The following is a 16,053-nucleotide window of genomic DNA, read 5'->3' as shown; positions in this document are numbered from 1 at the left end:
AAAGGATGTAGAACCCTGAGATTGAGCGGGTAATGACCCATAAACTCGTTACTATTGAAAACCAGCTGCCTGATATTCTAGGCACTTCCTCGGGTTCACGACAGATATCACAAGCGACGATCGGGCATAATCGCCCATCCCACATTTCACTCCCGATCCCGATCCTGCGCATGACATGCCATTCTCTCGGGACCGTCGCCATATCTGCAGTGAAGCTCAGCTATTCTTCGGACCGTGAACTCCCTATGGTACCTATTCACATGGGCATATGCACTCAAAAATATTGCCCAGCCAGGATGTCATGCTTCACCGTAGCAATTCCCGTTATTGAACAGGAAATCTACTCAGGTGGATCGGATACCGACGTCCCGAAACCAATCCGACTGCGTCACTAGTGGTGGTTGGTTAAGAAAACGATGAGTGTAGCAGTGTGGACTGTACACATGTGCTTGTTCTGATGTGGATGCGATAGTATGATTCTCATGTGGGTTCGACTGTTTTAAGAAGCGAAGAGAACCCGATCAGGAGGACAAAATTCCTTTAGGGGCCGCGGATTGGGACGATAAAAACGTCCAGAATCGGCTAATTTGTCTACCAGATGGCAACCCGTCCGAAGGAACATATCCCTGACTATGCTTAATGGGGCATGCTAGGCTCATTCAGGAAATATCAAAGTGAAACTTGAATTTTATCCATATTCCTGATGAGCCTCTTCAGGCACAGATTGGAACACATTACGATTCCTTATCGTAACTAAGTCAGGGAGCTAACGTGAATAGGGCACAGTTGGGCACGATGTCGGGCGGTGATTGGTCCGTTTAAAAGATCCTCGGATCAACCACGTCGATTATTCGATCAGCCGAGGCACAAGAGAAAGAAATCTACATCTCACTGGGCCATTGCTCAACTGCCGCCAAGCATCAGGCAATTTCATCATGTTATTATCTTCAATGGGAATAAATCTCGTTGATAATTCCAACTCGATGATCATCTCACTATAAAAAGAACCCCCTTGAAATATAATCAACCCTACTGCCGTGCGGAGCACCGAGCAGAGCCGTAATCATGGCCGATTACCTTTTATCCCAGACACTCTCGGCGCGCTACTACCAGCCCGATCGGTTTCCATACATATCGGAGGCAATCGGTGCAGAACCGGAATCGGACCATGGTCAGATTGTCGAACAGAGGAGCTCACCCGAGCCCTCACAGTCGGCGAACCGAGTGAGGAAACGCGGTAGACCGAGGATAACTCCTGGCAATACCTCACCTAATGTATTACTTACTGTTGCTCGAGGGCGGATTAAACTTTTGGGCAATGGCTAATGTTCAAGTAGGATCGTCGGGCTCAGATCCGGGCTGCACAAAGGACCTACCGACTGAAGAAAGAAGCCATGTTTCAGGATCTGAAAACACGCGTGTCAGAGCTCGAAGAAAGCATGGGCAGGATATCTCAATCGCTATCCACTTTCTACCACATGGCCCTTCAGTCTGATCTCAACCTCACTCATCCTTATCTCTTCCAGCAGCTCAACTACACCGTTTCGCAAGTAAACCGTGCAGGCAAATTATCAAATGCGAACTCATTAACTACGGCGGAGCTTCATCATATAGAACTAGCCGCTTTATCCTCTGCAAAGGCAGCAAACGACGCCTTTACCTTTGGATATACTATGAATATGAATCCCGGAGAAAGTGGGACATTCTACAAGCCACCAGGGAGTGACCGCATCAGAGTATCGCCTTCCACCAAATATGCAAACCGCTCATATCTAGGCAATCTCCCAAGAGACATCGAAAGACCATTGAACGGCAGCGCTACTTTTACATACAGCTATAACGAATCAACATTCGCCCGTCGACTCCATCGGTACTGCATAGAGTACGCGTACCAATTGTTCACCGATCCGCGGACGGATCCCCAGGACATCTATCGTGTCTTCCGTCTAGTGGCCTGTGTGCGTCAAGAGGACAAAATGACCCGCTGTCTTACTTCCCTCCTCCGTACAGGCCCAAAAGAGCCTCTGGAAAGACTCAAGGTGCCTTTCTATTGCATCGGCGGTGCGGGCACGCATTATCCGCAGATGCAGCCTGATGGAAAGCCTCTGTATCCTGAGAACATGCGACTCCCGGGTCGAGTTCTTGGCTCGATTCCGGGCAGCGCTCAGGAGATGGATGAGAAGCTGTCATCGGAGAAGCGACAGGAGCTTCTTAAGATATACGGGCTGGATGGTACCTGGCTTGACTGCCGTGATGTTCAGGGTTATCTCGAAGAAAAAGGGTTCTGTCTCGATGATTCTCCGTGTATCTTTGCCACTCCTACATTTGAAAATCAGGAGAATTCTCCAAAGGCTGCACTGAATCAATCCAAGGGCACTCCTATGGATCTAGATGATAATCATGAGCTCAAATCGCCGCCCCTACGCAACTACGATGGTACCAATGAGCGCAATTCTGAAAATGCAGCCAATGCAGCAGGACAGGCGGCCTGGGTTCTCAATATCGAGGAGTTCGTTCAAGGTAAATACTCTGTGGGACGTCATCATGGATTGTAACTTTGATAAGCTAATCTGTAACTAGCGCTTCTAAGAAAGATGGTCATCCTAGGACGAGCACCCGGCTTCCGACTGACTGACGTCGAAGCAGCCTTCAAGTCAGCCACGAAAGTATCGTCGAGCTAAGTTTTGCTTGCCTTGCGATCGATCTAAAGGCCCAGAATTTTCAGCTCCCTTTTCGGTGTTCTTTTCTCCTACCCCCTATTTTTTTACCAGCGATCTTCACATGTCCGCTGATGAGCTTTCTTACCAACACCCGTGATAAAGGGGCGGAAGTCCCTAATGGCTAAGGAAGAAGTCTTTTCTTAATCATAATGCTAATTCTATTTTAACGGTATCATGTTTGAACGACTGAATGAGGAAACGGAGAACGGAGTTTATAAGCAAGGGTTCTGAGAATGAAAGTTATATTCTTGCATTACAATGCCAAGGACTCCCAAATTGTTTGACAGCATGCTGGATTGACAACGATCCCTAACTCGTATCAATGGCAAGAGCTGATAGGTAAGATCAGTTCGTCTTCTGAATAATGCAGGGGCTTGAATAGTTAGGGAATACTTGTCCATTACTTGAAGTAGGGTAAGTGAGTAATGTGACTCGGCAGCACGCACTACCATTGGCCGACCGCACCTGCAGACGACGATAAATGATGCAATGCATTACCACTTCGGACTTTAACGTGCCCGAACACCGACTCAGTTGTCATTCTTCGTATTTAAGCATTACGTCTAGCTCATCTCGGGAAACAATTACTAGTCTGAGCTCGCACAATTTAGTTATACCCCTCGCATCTGTACATACTTTTACCCCAGACTTTCGGGTCTCAGTCACCATGGTAGGCATCAACGAAGTCCGCAAATCCAACGCCGCTCTTCACACCCGCGATGGGGAATTCGTCGCAGTTTTCGTCGGGGGAACCAGTGGAATCGGAGAAGCAACAGCCAAGGAGCTAGCAAAGGCCATCAAAAAGCCGACGATCCATCTCGTAGGAAGGAATCAAGCCGCCGGCTCCAAGATATTAGAGGAACTAAAATCAGCCAATCCCGATGGGACTTTCTACTTTGTTCAATCGGACGTGTCACTTCTCCGGAATGTAGACGAGGCGTGCTCAGAAATCAAGCAGAAGGAAAAGGCGATTGATCTGTTGTTCCTCTCGACAGGACATCTTGCAACCTCGAAACAAAGCAAGTAGAACCACACACATCCAAGCTCTGGAATACATGTCACTAACTGTAAAACAGACACAACTGAAGGCCTCGAAAACAACCATGCCCTCCGTTACTACTCCCGTATGCGCTTCGTCCACAACCTCCTCCCGCTGCTTAGCGCATCCAAAGGCCCAGCCCGCGTCGTGAGCGTCTTAGCCGCCGGCCAGGAAGGTAAAGTTGAAGAAGATAACCTCGATTTACAGAAGTCGTGGACCTTTATGAAAGCCGGCACGTATGCAGCAACCATGAATTCCCTCGCCGCAGAACACCTGGCCACGCTGTACCCGTCCATCAGCTTCGTTCACGTATTCCCCGGCATTGTCCGCACACCTCTCATGAACAAGACCATGGGCTCAATCGCAGGTTCAATCGTTGGCTTCCTATCGCGACCGATGTCGATTTCCTCGCAGGAGAGTGGTGAGCGGCATTTGTTCATCTCGACTTCCGCTGCTTATCCGCCCGCTACGCCCAAGGATCCGGCGAATGCAGGCGTGCCACTTGTAGAGGGAGTGAAGACCAGTGTAGCTTCGACTGGCAAAATTGGCGGAGGATCGTATATTCTCAAATATGATGGTGCCAACGCGGCAAACGAGAAGCTCATGAGCGGATACCGAGCGGAGGATTTCCCGAAGAAGATCTGGGCTCATACCCTGGAGACGTTTAAGAAGGTGTTTGATCCGGCGCAGTAAACATTACATTCATATCTCAATACTTAATTAATTACTTAATCCTTTGTCAGTCCGACTATCCGGAAATCCATAGGAAGAAACAACCAATTACTCTAGCGCTGTATACAGCAATCAACCCTTCCATCCCAATATCAATATTAAATTCTATGCAAACAGTCTCCGACTACATTTCCGCCAACCATCAGGCAAGCCTCTGAGATCCAAATACGCCCGCCAAGAGGATCGACATAGAACTCCCCCATAGAAATGAGGGTCCTCGTTGCCGAGGCGGATTTGGTGGTGATATTATGACGTCATTTCTTCTTTGCTCCACAAACCATTGGCATGTACTCCACTCTAGAAATGCATTTCTAGAACACTGCCACATTAGTAGTACATATACAAATCTCTATTCGAATTCTCCTAAAACGATTCCATCTCCAAAGCCCCCAACTAGAACAAAAACCCACTAAATTTACAAACCAAAATACAGAACAAGAAAATGGGCTGGAACCTAGACTACAGTGCCATAACCCCCGGCCCAGGGGGCACAGTCATGCTTGGCGAAAAAGGCGGTGCTGAAGCCGTCGCGCGCCGGGCTAAAGAGCGTCGAGCCCGAGAAAGGGAACTTGCCTTGCAGGAAGGCAGATTGACGGATGATACCATGTCGGAGACGACGCTTGTTCCTCAGTCGACGCAATCACGGTCAGTCGGCGGTGGTGTGAAACCGAGGTCTAGTAGCGAAAGCAAAGCGCTGGGTGGCGGAGAGATAATGGCGAAGGCCATGTCTGAGGGTGATGATGCTCCGGAGGTTAACGGGGAGAAGAGAAGCGGGTTTCGGGCCAGGTGGAGGGAATTTAAGGAGAGGAATTTGCCGTGAAGGTTGCGCTTTTGTTGGATTTGATGCTCGGTTCATTGTTCTTTGGTGATATCGTTCTTTGTTCTTTATGTTCGTCTGGTGTTTTTTTTGATTATCTCGGTGTTTATTGTTTGGTATATTGTTTGGATGTGTTTATGCTATGGAACTATCCAGGTGGATTGCGATATTTTCAGGATCAGTAGGATAATACCGTGAAAGCCAACAGTAATCGCTCGGACAAGCATAAGAAGAGGAGCCAGAAAAAGTCAAAGACACGATCAAAATCTGATATTGAGGCTACCTTGTAAGATTCAAAACCATGTAATCCGGAAAGTAACAGCAATAAATGTCTGAAAGAGTACAGTGTGCGTCCAACTATCGTGCCCAAGAATACCAGACAGCTTGGAGCTTACCTTGTCCATTGCGATACTAACAAAGCTAGAAGATCAGGCACGGGTATTTCCACTTACTAACAAAGAAACACTTTAATAGGCAATGGTGAAACCAGTTAACATGGGAAAGTTTCATTCGGCTTTTTGCCTCAAAGATGGACTATTCCCCATGATCCCAATGATCTCATTACACGATGTATGTACATACCATGTAGAGCAGAAGCCAAATGCCTCAATAGCCAATTGCTATAAATGGGGGAACAACTGTCGCTTTGTTCATTTACATTCTTTCTCCTCTATCGCCTCAAATGGACCTCTTTGTTGACATCTTCCTAGAATTACATATCAGAAACAACTATCACACTTCCTTTCCAAGGCCAATGCTAACTACAGGCAGACATGGCGGTATATTCACAAAAACCACTATTCAACAGGTGCTTTCAAAATTTAATACCATCTGAGGCCGTCCTGGCAGAAAAGATGTGGGCGATAGAATATCTCAACAATTGGTTTTCTAACAACTCTAGAGCAGGTATTCGGTGTCCACACGATGATCCCAATACACTACAATGGGAGACCATCTACCACCTGTGTATCAATTCCAGTAAGGACGCGGTAATACGGTTACTAAGTCTAGGGCTTACATATTCCGTGCCCTGGGATCAAAGAACTCTCTTCCATGCCGCTGTGAGGAGACATGATAGCAACAAGGAAACACTGGATCACCTGCTGTGCAATCTACCCGTCAACCAATATTTTCTGGTTTTCCAACCAGACGAAATTGGGGAAACACCTCTGCGGTACGCCTTAAACCAGCCCTGCTTCAGTGAGAAGGAGGAGATGCTACTAAGGTGGGCACTTTATGCTAGGCAACAAGGGTGGGAGATGCACTACAATAGAACACTGGCTATCGCTGCGCGGAATGGACATATTGATGCCGTCAAAATCCTCCTTGGCGCTTTGCATGATGCAAGGTACGATATGAGCACAGATCCACTAGTCTCAGCTATTCGTTACATGGCAGAGGAGATTAATAATGATGCACACTTCGCCAATGGATGCGAGATAGCCAGACAGCTCGCCCAGTATGGACATGAATTCGGCTGGGGCTTTGGAGTTGGATACGCTTTCCAGGAGCTTGTTGGTCTCTTTAATTGAATGGTATATGCAAGGATATAATATAGACTTACTGTCTAGCTCGGTGTTATACAAATCCCGTAGCGATAGTAGATGTATAGTGATGTACCATATTATGTCTGTGGTGATAATTAAGCTTTTCGAAGGCGCATACGAATATGGCAATATCCATCCTATGTTTAAGACGCAAGATATGTGAATCAAGAACAACATTTCTTATCATAAGGTACGTTGAAATAAGAGAGGAGATGGGCCTAGCTGCGGAAGGGGCCATTTTGGCGTTGCTTTGTTCATAAGTTGAAATCAAGCGAACGCTTACTAAAATTTAACACTTCAGGAGTCATTTCAATATTATTCTCACGCTTCCTTACATTGAAATTGTAATACCAAATAGATAGGAATAATTGAACGCCTTTTGTCTTATTACATTGTCTACTTTCCTTTCCTTTCCGTTCATAATGGAGCCGCCTATGGCCGCTGACTGAAATCATACGAGTTTCCAAATCCCCTATTCAAATATCGCGACATAGCCTCCGACTCTGTAACCCAATCGACAGGAGTTTCGATGCCCGTCTCTTTCTCCACCAGAGGCTTCAAATCTTCCGCAAACTCCAGTCTCATGGGGTTTCGATACCATGGCGCAAAATGAACTGCGATCGTTAGTCACAAACTCACACTCCAGTGGGAATCTGAGACTTACTCATCGCCAACATAACCCTAACCTCATCGGTTTGGTTTCCTATTCCCGCATGCCACAGCCTCAAGTCCCTCAGAACCAATGCGCCCTTAGGAACAATAGGTTGAGACGGCGGCCGGATCATTCTCTGCTTCTCCAAGACATCCTGTTGAATTCGCCCACTGGCTCGCTCGCCGTGCATTCCTTCCTGAACATGCAATCCCGAATCAGTGTGTGTTCCTAGCCACACCTCTGTAGACCCGTTTTCGGGAGTCATGGTGATTAGTGGGACATTTACGACATAGGCAAACGGGTGTGTGGGGTGGGCGAAATCCGCGTCAGAGTGGACAGGCTGAGACATGGGTGGGTTTTCAGCTGTAGGGGGCATGGCTGAGTTTCCAGAGCAAAAGGTCCATTTTGGACGGGGCCCGAGCGCCGTCGAGGTTATTTGGGTAGCGATGGGATCTGAGCCTTTATTAGTATGTATTAATATGTATTGTCAACGTTAGACACCTACTGAGGAAGATATCAGGGTTGAAGTCTTTCAGCACAGGTGGAGGATCCTGCTGGATATTCCCGGGATTATAGTTATAGGGACTGTTTTCTTTCTTGTTCCGCAGCGTCCATGCATCCTCGACCATCTTGTGGTTTAGTTGGTCCAGGGCATCGTGGGGCACGACGTTCTCCACTACGACTAAGCCGTCATGGTGGAGACTTCGAATTGCGATCTCTAGATTTTGCGGAGAAAGTTGCCGACTCTTAATTTCTGACTGTGAGGGGGAGATGCTGGTTGGGAAACTTGACATGTTCCGATGTTGCGTACAGAACCTCGCAGGCTTGCAAAGCCTAGCTATAGGGGTGATGCCTTGCATATTCGTATAGACGAAAGCCTTAATGGGTGGTTGTCAACTGACTGTGCTGTATTGTGTGTCTGAGTGGATAGGTACAGAGGAATATGTTCTCGATGCATTTTTCAGGGTTATGGGGGATTTTTATAGCCCTGTCTACCATGATGTTCTCCATCGATTGTCGATCAACGGTTCGGCTTTCGCACTTCGCATCTCGTTTTTGAGTGGATCTGGGGCGCCGTGTATATTAGAAGTGGTGCGTGAATTTTATAATAATATATGTCTCGCCGGCCTATTAACGCAGTGGCTATAGAAACTCTGTGGAAATAGTAGAATCCACTTAAACTAGGCAATCCTATTGGCGCTTGGTAAGAAATTTGAGTAGTGACGCCCTCGAATCCTGCGAGGATAATGCGAGCTCCAAACCCATTCGCTCCTCCATCATGCCCCGACCCTTTCTAACAAACAGTAAGTCTAGCCCATTCTAAGAGCTACCCCAGTACGCTAATACAGTGCCACAATTCCTCTATTTCTAGGATGGTACCTTTAACCCCACTCGTATTCAATCTCGCACTGGTAAAGCTTTCTATTAACACAAGATAGTCAGGAATGCAGGTCCAGAAAGATTAAATGTGAGCCTGGCGGGCTAGCTCCAAATAGATCTACAAATTGATTTTCAGAACAGGTGATGGACATCGACCCGTGTGTCTTCGCTGCCAACAAACTTCTCGAGATTGCCAGTGGAGCAACCGTTCTGCAAGAGGACTAGGGTCCAGGTCGTCCACTACCCCAGATTCAAGCTTAACCACCCGGTCGCGGTCCGCCGAGTACGTATCGACGAAAGATCCGGAAAAGGCACTCCGGAATCCCCATATTGCGGCAATTTTCCGTTACTACATCGAGCATCTAGCTGGATGGTATGACCTCAACGATATCAAGAGACATTTCGGTGGTATGGTTCCTTCTTGTGCACGGAAGAACTCGCTCCTTCTCAGCGCCATTCTAGCATTTGCCGCAGCGAGTCAAAGCTCGAGCTTCCTAAAGAAAGACCTGTGGGACTTGGCAGAGTCGTACCACCTCGAGAGTGTTCAGACACTGCTACAGCTCACGGAAAATCCAGATGAATTTCGGACCGGCGAGACACTAGCCGCTATCTGTCTTCTTCGGTCTTATGAGATCATATCCCGTGAGTATCTCCCGGGTCTTGCCTGTGGTGTGCTAACTTGGCGTAGAAAATGTCAATTGTCAGAATCATCTTCAGGGGTCTTACTCCTTGTTAGCGAGTCGGCCTGCTGGGCTTGAAACGGGGTTACTGAGTGCCGGCTTCTGGAATTACCTCCGAGAAGATATTACTGTCGCACTTATAGAGAAACGGAGTCTTATGATAGAACTCTCGCACGAGCATCTCCCTCCAACTGTCGAAGAAGAGGATGACCTTGCCAACAGGATAACATACATACTAGGGAAAATTATCAACCGATGCCTCGATCAAAATGCATCGCCCTTGGAGCAGAACGAGTGGCATTCTTTCAACGACGAGCTCGATACGTGGCGTGCATCTCTACCTGTCTCGTTCGAGCCTATCGGAACTCCGGGGCTGTATGGACAAAGCAACTTCCCCTGTTTATGGACAGTCAGTGGTTGGCATGGTATAAACACTCTATGATACCCACTCATGTATGAGATATGTGAGCTGACGATATCAGCCTCGAGTCTACAATACTACCACACGGCCCTGGCAATCCTGAGCGTTGCTGAGCCGATGCAGACGGGAATTAATACGCTCCAGCAAATCAAACGAATCAATGACTTTGAGAAAAAGCTCGAGCACCATGCAGTTCAGGTCTCCGCTCTTGCGATTTCTAGCAATTCTGCGCCCGTGTGGGTCAATTCGTTTGGCCCGATTTCCTTCTGTTAGTCTTACCCATAGAACATCTGGGTTTACTGCTAACGGAAACAGGCGGGCCGTGGTTGAGAGACTCACAAAGAGTTCACGAACTAATCCAGGAGACACGGAAATGGGGAAGCAAGACCGGTTGGCCAGTTATGAGTATAGTCGAGTCGCTGTCGCGATCGCGATCTGGAAGGTAAAGATCGGAAGGGATACGAATTACTATGGGTCGTGTAGGGCTTATCCGAAAGTGGAACCAATAAAAAGGGCTTGTGGTTTAGTGGTATAACGCTCCATTCGCATTGGAGAGGTCCCGGTTTCGATTACCGGCGAGTCCACGGTTTTTTGCATTTGACTTGTATGTTACTTTTTTTTTTCAATCATATTAGCGACACCGTCTGCTTTGCTTTTTTTTTTTTTTTAGGCTTTCTAACACGAGATGCACTCTATTATTATTATCTATATATCGGTTCAGACGTGCTCAAGTCGTATTGTTGGTAGGGTCTTGTACGCGCGAACTGTTTTCGAATCAACGGTGACAGAAATATATAACCACAACCTCCAACAAGAATGACCTCCGAGCCCCAACAGTTACAAGTTAAATACAGCACTTTCAGGCATATTTATACAGATGTTAGGGGATTAGACCACATCCGTTCTTTTTCTAATACTCCATAAAGATCCGTAGTAAAGAAATACTGAGTAGCTTGAAGCTCCTAAGGAATTTGACCAGGAAAGAATAAGTACCGGCTGGAGATCGTACGCGGACATTAGCCACTTTCATTATTTGCCCTATATAGCATCTAGAAAGCGATTATTATAACAAATGGTCGCATAACTCAGTTGGTTAGAGTGCTGAGCTAATAACTCAGAAGTCGAGAGTTCGAGCCTCCCTGTGACCACTTTTTTTTTATTTCATACATTTTCATATATGAAAACATCACCATGATCATTGGGCGTTCTTTTTGCTAGGTGGGTCTAATATCCTGTGAGGACCGCCGTATCCACACATACTCCTTGCGCTCAGCAGAGAAGCAGAACGGACTCTGAAAACTTGGTGCGACTAAGGTAGTCGTCCAAGCGCTTGTGTTTACCCCCTACAATTTTATGGTACTTAGATATCCTGCCCGTACATAATAGATCCTGTCACAACAATACGCCGGGTGAGCGCATGATATATGGAATCGCAAAGCCAACAATGGGCGGTCTAAGGTCTCTGTAGAATGTCATGGGGCTTGGACCTTAGCAACCATAATTTTCATCCTGTGAAATAGCAACAGCGTATGCAGTGTCTCCTATGTTGTTATCTTGTTTCTGCAAGCCCGTATATATTCTTGTATGCGAGGGTGAGAAGTATACGTATAAGTAAAGCTCTCATGTTTTTCGTGATGGAGCGAACTGTGACTGCATTGACTTTAAAACAAACCATCGAGGCCATTGACGCTCAATTGAATATATGTAGATCGAGTTATATTCTATATTACTGGACTGTGATACCGAGACTTTAAGGCCAGTCTTCGACTGCTTACACGTATATGTACACTAATTACTTTTAACATTTTCAGTGAGACGGTGAAGCAATCATTGAATTCCCGACAAGGTGTTCTTCAGCTCCTGCTGGTCATAAGTTAAAGTAGAAGTACACTCTTTCACCAAGGGCGAGTGGTTTAGTGGTATAACATCTGATTTGCATTCAGAAGGTCCCGGTTTCGATTACCGGCTTGTCCATTTTTTGCTATTTTTACATCCGCATACCTATCTGATAGATAAGATAGCCGTTAACGAAGAACGCAAGACCATCTTTTTTACTTGCTTTGGGATTTAATAATTAATTGAATAAAAATATAAGAAATAAAAGTAATTACCCTTGGTTCCCTAAACTTATATTAACCACTGTTGTTCTTAAGTCCCCAGAAATAAAAAGCCAATTAGAGCTACACGGGTTACCGGTGGCATGAACATTTGGCCCTCGCGCTCCCTCATAAGGCTATTCAAGGGGCTGTATTATTTTGCGCCATCAATAACAAACGAACAACGACAGAGCTTCGTGGAACTTGTGTTGGTGATTGCCGAATGGACCAAGTGTGTGGTGTTGCTTTCAGCCCTTTGTTTGATAGGGCAACCCCATGGATTGGTCTGTAGTGGTATGAGAGCCTCTGTACGGGCCTGGCTTTATAAAGACCTCTTTACAAGAGCATCCTTTTAGGCCCCTACAACATGCGCAGCCCAAAAGACGTGAAGTAAACAAGTTCCACAAATAATTTACCTCCAAATCGAGGAAGAAATTAGGTACCTATTCCTGGGCGAAATCAATCGCATCTCAACATCAAAATGCCAAGCAAACCCATATCGAGGACCTCTTTCCTCTCAAGTGAAGAGGTAAATTTAGGCAGCCTTATCACCAATATAAACCAACCTGAACTGGGCGCCCGTGGATGCCCCTGGCCTCTGGGACGAATTGAGGATTTTGCCGTCAGATCTGTACCCGACATGTGCGCTGCTACTCAGCCTACGAAAGAAACAGGACTATCTGCTTCATTCTCCCGTTTATTCAAGATATCTATTGGCGGTTGTGCAGATAGCGACAACATGCTTCCCAGAGGCGGAAAGATATATACACTCAAAAAGCCGAGGGAGCTATTCCATAATCTCAGCACAGACAAAGGAGTTAAGAAATGGCTGCAACAACAAATTGGTGAAAAGTTGGACGTGTACTTGGTGGAGGGACTTGCGACATTAGAGGGAAATTCTTCGAGTAGCTGCATGGATAGTGAAGAAAGTTATCCAGCTCAGGGAGAATTGATCTGCGCTATGCGTCTTATGAAGCTTGTCTCTAAGCCCTTCAGGACGAAGACTATTGAGTCTGCACGGTTAGAGAAGAATAGCTCTTGGGAGGTGTTCTCGGACAGCAAGGCGTTGCACACTCAGGCAGCGGAATGGGTTAAAGTGTCCTCGGACGGAGAGGAAAGCAGCCCGGGGGACCAGGATAACCAGGCTATGGAAGATAATGCCCACGGTGGGATGTTTACTTTCGATGAGGACATTCGTGAGCAGCCCAGGAGTCGGCATGACGAAGTGAGCTGGTTCTCGGATGATTCATGAGAGTTTTTATCGTCCTTGGTTTCCTTATTGTAATATCTAATGCATACACTGAGCTTTCTGACCTCTTTCTGACAAGTAGCCTAACTCGAACATTAAGCAGGGCTTTAAGTAGAGGGCTCAAGAAGTACCCTAATTAGTACTTTCTTTGGCAGTGTTTAATATAAGATGCTTTAGCCTGGTCCAGGCTCCAAGTCAAGAACGCGAGTGATATCTATCAAGTGCAGTCACTGGCGATTGGAATTGGCCATCCATTATTTCCAATAGAGGGCTGCAGCAACCGAGGCGATGTGTGAAGAGACTAGAGTAGACGGAAATATTACCCGGCGATAATAAGACGAAGACTTCTCCGCACATCCATGCCGATGAGCTAGCCGATTTAGTGCCAGAGAGGTGATGAGTCAGTTACTACTATAAGTTCTAACAGTGCCTACTGCTCCACAGACAACTAAGCCCGAGCCTTCTTATTGGCACAGCAGCGCGAGGCTGAGATTCAGCCGGCGACAGCCTCGTCACCAATGCCCCCAAACATATCGACCGCACAATGTCATCTAGGAAAACACATTCATGTTTGCTTACAATTGTTTCTTCCAAACTCAAGTCGTCAATAAAAGATGGATGGTATTGGAACAGCATCAGCGATATTACAACTTTCCGGGACAGCAGTTAAGGCGTCTTGGCAGCTTTACAATTTCATTGTGACAGTTCAAGATGCCCCGCGCGAGCTGTGTCTTCTCAGAGATAATGTACAGGCTTTAGCTGCTGTTTTGTCGAATTTGGAAGGATCTCTCAAGTCTCCTGAGACACAAAAGAGTGTAGACCAAGACTCCGAAATTCGGAACAATCTGGATAGCCTTCAATACTTCATTACAAGATGCGAGGTGATGTGCCGACAACTAACTGAATGTCTGCGCTCGTACATCCGAAATGGAAACACCGACAAAGCCTCAATCGAGGGTAAGGATGGAGATAATAGTCCAACCGCCGAGTCCCCCGTCTCGATGGGATCGATTAATAGAATTACATGGTACTTCAAGCGAAAGGATGTATTACTCCGGGTGTCTGAGCTACAACGCACAAAAGAGCTCTTTTCTGATGCCATGGGCAGTCTCACATTGTACGTACTTCAATTGCACCATGCCTCTAGCTCACTATACAAGTCTCCGCCTGACAGTTGACAGGCTCCTTATGATGAGAATATCGAGGATATCTGCGGGGCCTGATGATTCGGCTCTTCCTGTCATTTCGAATGGGCATCCATTCGATGACGACGCAGGGTCAGCAATTGTCCTCTGGGCGAACACTGTCCAGTCCCAGAGTCTGTTAATAGACGGCACAAGCACTTCCTCGACTCAAACTCTATCGCGACCGGGGACACCCAGGCCGGCTGATCCCGAGCTCGCGCGGGAGCTCTTCGAAGCCGTCAAACGCAATTCGATTCCCCTTGTGGAGTACCTGCTGGATCGTGTTGATATCAACACCCGGCGGCCTCGCGATGGACGTACTGCACTCTCATTCGCCGCTGAGCTGGGATATGTAAAAATGACAAAGTTTCTTCTTGATCACGGAGCCCTAGTAAACATTCGCCAGTACACTCGTACCTGTGCAGACAGTAAGGGCCCGACTTTCATTGGCGGGCGCACCCCACTACACTGGGCAGCAGATTCAAGGGCATCAGCAAAGGGCGAGATTATTCAGCTCTTGCTGGACCATGGGGCGAATCCAAATGCGGCCACTAGTGCAGGCCGGCCGGCACTACAGTTTGTGTGTATACAAGGTGATTGCAAGTCAGCTAGAATCCTCCTAGACAGAGGCGCGGATGTGAACTTTCGAAGCTTCCATCATGTACGCTATCCACCCCGCCCACACCACCATTTGATGCATCTGACCTCCGTATAGGGCTGGTGTGCTGTGAACGAAGTAGCTCATTTTAATCACACTGAACTACTGAAAGTCCTCCTGGAGTACAACCCGCTACTTGACGTCACTGTTGACCTCAAGGGTGATCGAAAGGCGCCATTACACAGTGCTGTCTGCAACCGCAATCATGAATTCATGAATTTACTACTCGAGAACGGCGCTGATCCTGATATCGGCATGTTCGAAGGTAACACTCCTCTGCATCTTGCTGCCGCCATGGGCTGGTTGGAAGGCATCAATATACTCCTGGATTCAAACGCTTCGATGGATTCTCAAGATGACTTTCTCTTTGAGACACCTCTACATAAGGCGGCACGAAACCGGAAGGTGAAAGCATGTCAGCTTCTGTGTCAACGTGGCGCAAATTCTGCAATTCAGAATATCGACGGGTTGGATTATCAGTCGATTTTGAATTACACGCAGCGGTACCCCGATGACTGGAAGGTGAACCAAGAAAAGGTTTATTTTCTGTCTTGACGGGCATATTTTTGTTGTGAGCTAAAGATGCATCTTTTGCATGTGGAACCCTCATAATAGCTGATCGTGCTATTCACATTTCTTTGCGACTTGTATGAAAGTACCTTCCCCTTTGATATAAGCCTAAGAGGGTTTCTTTCGCCTCATTTGTTAGGTAACTCTCGACACTTGAGGTTTTAGGGAGGAGGACCTAGGAGAGGTGCAGAATTAGTGCTACACCGATGAAGTCGGTGATTGGCTCAAGCTCTGCCTGAGAACTTTACAAGACAGGGACTATTCAGACATGCTACGGGCGGCATAAACACCGTCATGATAGTCTCATG

At 47.0% G+C, this 16,053-nt stretch overlaps 8 protein-coding genes and 3 non-coding genes across 11 annotated transcripts; 10 read left to right on the top strand and 1 right to left on the bottom strand.

Moving 5' to 3' along the window:
* Positions 1-1,021: 1,021 nt before the first annotated feature.
* BDV27DRAFT_55778 (bZIP transcription factor) lies at positions 1,022-2,937 on the top strand. The gene is made up of 3 exons (XM_032076928.1): positions 1,022-1,275; positions 1,353-2,520; positions 2,581-2,937. The coding sequence occupies exons 1-3, from the start codon at positions 1,066-1,068 to the stop codon at positions 2,679-2,681; spliced, it is 1,479 nt and encodes a 492-aa protein (XP_031931133.1). The 5' UTR covers positions 1,022-1,065; the 3' UTR covers positions 2,682-2,937.
* A 294-nt stretch (positions 2,938-3,231) lies between these two features.
* BDV27DRAFT_122927 (uncharacterized protein) lies at positions 3,232-4,561 on the top strand. The gene is made up of 2 exons (XM_032065752.1): positions 3,232-3,739; positions 3,797-4,561. Exons 1-2 carry the CDS (start codon positions 3,388-3,390, stop codon positions 4,450-4,452), a joined length of 1,008 nt encoding a protein of 335 aa, XP_031931132.1. The 5' UTR covers positions 3,232-3,387; the 3' UTR covers positions 4,453-4,561.
* A 308-nt stretch (positions 4,562-4,869) lies between these two features.
* BDV27DRAFT_122926 (uncharacterized protein) lies at positions 4,870-5,469 on the top strand. The gene has a single exon (XM_032065751.1). It carries the CDS (start codon positions 4,934-4,936, stop codon positions 5,309-5,311), a length of 378 nt encoding a protein of 125 aa, XP_031931131.1. The 5' UTR covers positions 4,870-4,933; the 3' UTR covers positions 5,312-5,469.
* Positions 5,470-6,081: 612 nt separating this feature from the next.
* Positions 6,082-6,840, top strand: BDV27DRAFT_142298 (uncharacterized protein; the record flags this gene model as incomplete). The annotated part of the gene is made up of 1 exon (XM_032069932.1): positions 6,082-6,840. One exon carries the CDS (start codon positions 6,082-6,084, stop codon positions 6,838-6,840), a length of 759 nt encoding a protein of 252 aa, XP_031931130.1.
* Positions 6,841-7,287: 447 nt separating this feature from the next.
* Positions 7,288-8,367, bottom strand: BDV27DRAFT_142297 (uncharacterized protein; the record flags this gene model as incomplete). The annotated part of the gene is made up of 3 exons (XM_032069931.1): positions 7,288-7,469; positions 7,520-7,960; positions 8,013-8,367. The coding sequence occupies 3 exons, from the start codon at positions 8,365-8,367 to the stop codon at positions 7,288-7,290; spliced, it is 978 nt and encodes a 325-aa protein (XP_031931129.1).
* Positions 8,368-8,786: 419 nt separating this feature from the next.
* BDV27DRAFT_154375 (uncharacterized protein) lies at positions 8,787-10,434 on the top strand (the record flags this gene model as incomplete). Its single annotated transcript, XM_032071955.1, has 5 exons — positions 8,787-8,811; positions 9,029-9,529; positions 9,576-9,992; positions 10,050-10,256; positions 10,304-10,434. 5 exons carry the CDS (start codon positions 8,787-8,789, stop codon positions 10,432-10,434), a joined length of 1,281 nt encoding a protein of 426 aa, XP_031931128.1.
* Positions 10,435-10,500: 66 nt separating this feature from the next.
* BDV27DRAFT_t41 lies at positions 10,501-10,572 on the top strand. Its single transcript has one exon. It is a non-coding gene; the product is annotated as a tRNA-Ala (tRNA).
* A 490-nt stretch (positions 10,573-11,062) lies between these two features.
* On the top strand, positions 11,063-11,136 carry BDV27DRAFT_t42. Its single transcript has one exon. It is a non-coding gene; the product is annotated as a tRNA-Ile (tRNA).
* A 754-nt stretch (positions 11,137-11,890) lies between these two features.
* On the top strand, positions 11,891-11,962 carry BDV27DRAFT_t43. Its single transcript has one exon. It is a non-coding gene; the product is annotated as a tRNA-Ala (tRNA).
* A 603-nt stretch (positions 11,963-12,565) lies between these two features.
* Positions 12,566-13,336, top strand: BDV27DRAFT_142295 (uncharacterized protein; the record flags this gene model as incomplete). The annotated part of the gene is made up of 1 exon (XM_032069930.1): positions 12,566-13,336. One exon carries the CDS (start codon positions 12,566-12,568, stop codon positions 13,334-13,336), a length of 771 nt encoding a protein of 256 aa, XP_031931127.1.
* Positions 13,337-13,947: 611 nt separating this feature from the next.
* Positions 13,948-15,730, top strand: BDV27DRAFT_154373 (ankyrin repeat-containing domain protein; the record flags this gene model as incomplete). The annotated part of the gene is made up of 3 exons (XM_032071954.1): positions 13,948-14,450; positions 14,515-15,178; positions 15,233-15,730. The coding sequence occupies 3 exons, from the start codon at positions 13,948-13,950 to the stop codon at positions 15,728-15,730; spliced, it is 1,665 nt and encodes a 554-aa protein (XP_031931126.1).
* Between the last annotated feature and the right edge of the window lie 323 nt (positions 15,731-16,053).

The sequence above is a fragment of the Aspergillus caelatus genome (genome assembly GCF_009193585.1).
Source record: "Aspergillus caelatus strain CBS 763.97 unplaced genomic scaffold BDV27scaffold_27, whole genome shotgun sequence".
In the NCBI taxonomy this organism is placed as follows: domain Eukaryota; kingdom Fungi; phylum Ascomycota; class Eurotiomycetes; order Eurotiales; family Aspergillaceae; genus Aspergillus; species Aspergillus caelatus.
Note: the sequence above shows the minus strand (reverse complement) of the source record. Positions and strands in the feature narration are given on the sequence as shown.